The 3,421-nt window shown below is 22.4% G+C and overlaps 1 protein-coding gene across 2 annotated transcripts; it reads left to right on the top strand.

Annotated features, from left to right (window-relative positions):
- The first annotated feature begins 507 nt into the window (after positions 1-507).
- On the top strand, positions 508-2,693 carry LOC128952275 (actinia tenebrosa protease inhibitors-like). Of its 2 annotated transcripts, none has more exons than XM_054297636.1 (4): positions 508-566; positions 1,982-2,153; positions 2,247-2,308; positions 2,428-2,693. In XM_054297636.1, the coding sequence occupies exons 1-4, from the start codon at positions 533-535 to the stop codon at positions 2,649-2,651; spliced, it is 492 nt and encodes a 163-aa protein (XP_054153611.1). In that variant the 5' UTR covers positions 508-532; the 3' UTR covers positions 2,652-2,693. The 2 variants fall into 2 exon arrangements, with proteins under 2 accessions (XP_054153611.1, XP_054153610.1); XM_054297635.1 differs by lacking the exon at positions 508-566 and adding an exon at positions 1,766-1,873.
- The last annotated feature ends 728 nt before the right edge of the window (positions 2,694-3,421 follow it).

Here is a 3,421-nt window from a genome sequence, read left to right as displayed (position 1 = left end):
GTCATGTGTGGGATATAACATGAATACCTAAAAGTTTTTATGCATTTTTACTGATTCTCTATTTTTATAAGCAATCAGAGCAAAGGTATTGACATTTAATGTTTAATCTGTCTTTTAAATATAATATAAAAATATTATAATTAATTTAAGTCTAAATTAATTTAATAAACTTTTTATAGCAATTTTAATATTAACCCTACAATAGGTTTAGCTTATCATTTTTTAACTGTTATATAATATTTATAATTTAATTAAATGAAAATCAATTACCGTAACTATAAATTAAATTTTAAAAATCTATATTAAATTAATAAAACTAAATTTAGTTTAGTTCAGACATTTTATTTACGACTGTTTATAAAAAAAATGCCACAAAAAGATACATTTTATTAAAAAATATGTTTAATCCATAATAAATGTGTTATAATCTATTAAATGATTTGAGACTATAATATAATGAGTGTCTGCCAACCGCTGCCATCATTAAGCCTTCAGGCAATTGACGTACATTTCGCACATACGACGGGTACTAATGGTGTTAGTAATAGTAATCGCAAAATATTTAGGTTTGTATTATAAATCCGGTTTATATTCTATATATGTATTTATTAGTCGGGTTTTAACCAAAATATGAATTAAAAATTTATATGTTTTTATTTTAATTCACATCTCATCAGTAAATTGTGTTGTTTGAACAGTCAGTCTATATATTTAAATATATAACAWTTTTTTTATTTCTCTCTCTCTCTCTCTCTCTCTCTCTCTCTCTCTCAGCAAATCTGACGTCAATATTGATCTCATTACTTATTTATTTACTTATTTATCAATAATTTATTATATGATCTATAAAGTGTAATTGAAAATTATAAATATGTTTATCTCCACATAATAAAATGGCATTTTAATAGTAAATTAAAATTGAAAAAATATATTATATTATTTGTTATTAATAAGATATTTTTTTAATTAATAAAATTGAAAAATAATTAATTTTTCAAATGTATTTATTTATAAATTATATAAAATGTTTCAAATTTTATATTTATTTTTTGAGATTATTATTAAATAATTAAAACTATTTTTAATATGATTTATAGTTAATAAGTATATAATATTTCATGTAAATGTACAAGGGTATTAACCTGATAATTATTTAATTTTTTGTTATTATTTTGTAAATCGTTAACACACTTGAAATGCAGACACAAAGCAAACTAAATATATATATATATAAACAATCGGGTTATACATTAGATAAAATCTATATGAATACACCCTTAGTTTTAAAATTTATTTATGTATATTAATCATCTAAAAATACTGTAAATTATATTTTATATTAAAAATAAAATTTTGCATAATAATACTTTATATTTAACTACATACAAGATAGTATAAGTTTTAAAAACTAAAATATAAGATTTATTTTAAATAAATAAATAATTTTTTCATATATTTACTTATAATGTAATTTGTAATTTAATATCTTTAGAAATTAGATCATAAATTTCGTTTTTTAAATATGCTATTTTAATAATCCTTGGTATTTATAATAAAAAAATAGTTTTAATCAAATTTATGATTTAACATATTTAAGAATATAATAATTTAGTTAACTAATATAAATATGTAAATGCCAATTAAATATATGTTAAAATAACTATTAATAAAATTGTTTTATTATAAATTATTGGGAAACCATTTGTTTTACATATATAATAACTATAATATACTGTACAGTATTTGCAAGTGTTTTACTGTATATGAATATCACGGCTAATGGTGAACACAATTATGTCGCAAAAATCATATAACATTTTATTTTCAGTATTTTGTTTAATATTATTATTTATAGAAATAATTGATGGCCATCGTAAGTCATATTGTAGTTATAGTCATTAACAATAAACACAATTCAATTAACAAATTTTGTTATAAAATAAATACAATATCATTAGTTATTTTATATTTAAAATTTTAGCAAATTGCTCATTGAAAGAGGACCCGGGTGAATGTGATGGCTATAAYCCTATGTATGCCTATGACAAGTCAGCAAATGAATGCAAAATATTTTTTTATACCGGGTGTGGGGGTAATGATAATAGATTTGATAGCAAACTCAAGTGTGAGTACTATTGTATCGATAACTCGAGGTATAGTTTTGTCATWTAATTTATATGATATCATATAAGCAGTTATTTCGGTTAATTAGTATTAATACTAATGTTTTAATATTTTATTAATAGCGATCAAAATCTTAAAATGTCAGCAATAGGACAAAGTGATGACCAAAATGAAATGAAACCGGGTATTTAAGTTATAATTATTTTTATAACAACAAGTTTACTGTATTATCAATTAAATGCTAATTAACTGATTGATTAATAAATATTAATTAAATTTTATATTATATTTAAAATGAAATAGTTTTGAATCAAACCAAAGAAGAATGTTTGCTTCCAGCCGTTGAAGGTCTTTGTCGAGGATTACTCTATCGATGGTATTACAGTCCAAAAGATAATAAATGTCTTGAGTTTGATTACGGCGGATGTAAAGGCAATCGCAATAACTTTGAACTCGAAGAACATTGTCTCGAGACCTGTCAGAAGTACTTCAAACCAAATCTAACTAAAAACGAAACTAAATTATAATATAATCTATAAGTATTYATAACTTATAAGTATAATACAGTATATTTAATAAGTTAATATTAAGTGTAATAAACTATTTTAATGAGTTAATAAATAGTAAAATATTTTTTTACTATTGTAATACAWCAACAAAAAATATTTGGCTATTAATATTAGATAAAGTTTATGTAAATGTTTAGTAAAGTATAAAATTTTTAAAAATACTATTAACTTTACTTAGTAGTAAAATAAAACTATTGACAATACAATCATAAAAATATAGTTACTATCCATTTAGTAAAATTTTAAATAAATTGAAAATTAATTGAAATACACTAAGCATTAATTAGAAAAGTATAATATATTATTATAATAATGATTTAATTTAGTATTCAATAAGAAACGGATAGTTGGGGTGTCGTTCCGATGAATGTTTGTTATGTTTAGATGTTCTCAGATTTTTGTTTAAGTCAAGCATTGATTTCATTTCATTGTCAGTTAATTTAAAATGAAATATTAGCCATAATTCTCTCATTTGTTGAACTCTTTGGTATTACAGACCAACCTCTCTGTGTTTGCCAACGGATACATACAGTTCCTTCACAGACTCCATATTTCTTTGCCAAAGACTTAATTAGTGGTTCATTGAGTGGTGATATGTCGATACAATTTCATTTTCTGGCCAATGGTGAGAATGCAGTCATTGCGATGCCTTTCTTGTGGCAAAATTGAAACAACTTTTCGTTACTAAGATATGGGTGAGACTCGACCTGATTGACTGTCGGCGCTAT

The sequence above is a fragment of the Oppia nitens genome, unplaced genomic scaffold (assembly GCF_028296485.1).
Source record: "Oppia nitens isolate AA-2021 unplaced genomic scaffold, nextdenovo-longstitch-racon4-pilon3 scaffold1_pilon_pilon_pilon, whole genome shotgun sequence".
NCBI classification, from domain to species: Eukaryota; Metazoa; Arthropoda; class Arachnida; order Sarcoptiformes; family Oppiidae; genus Oppia; species Oppia nitens.
This window is presented reverse-complemented; position numbering and strand designations above follow the sequence as displayed.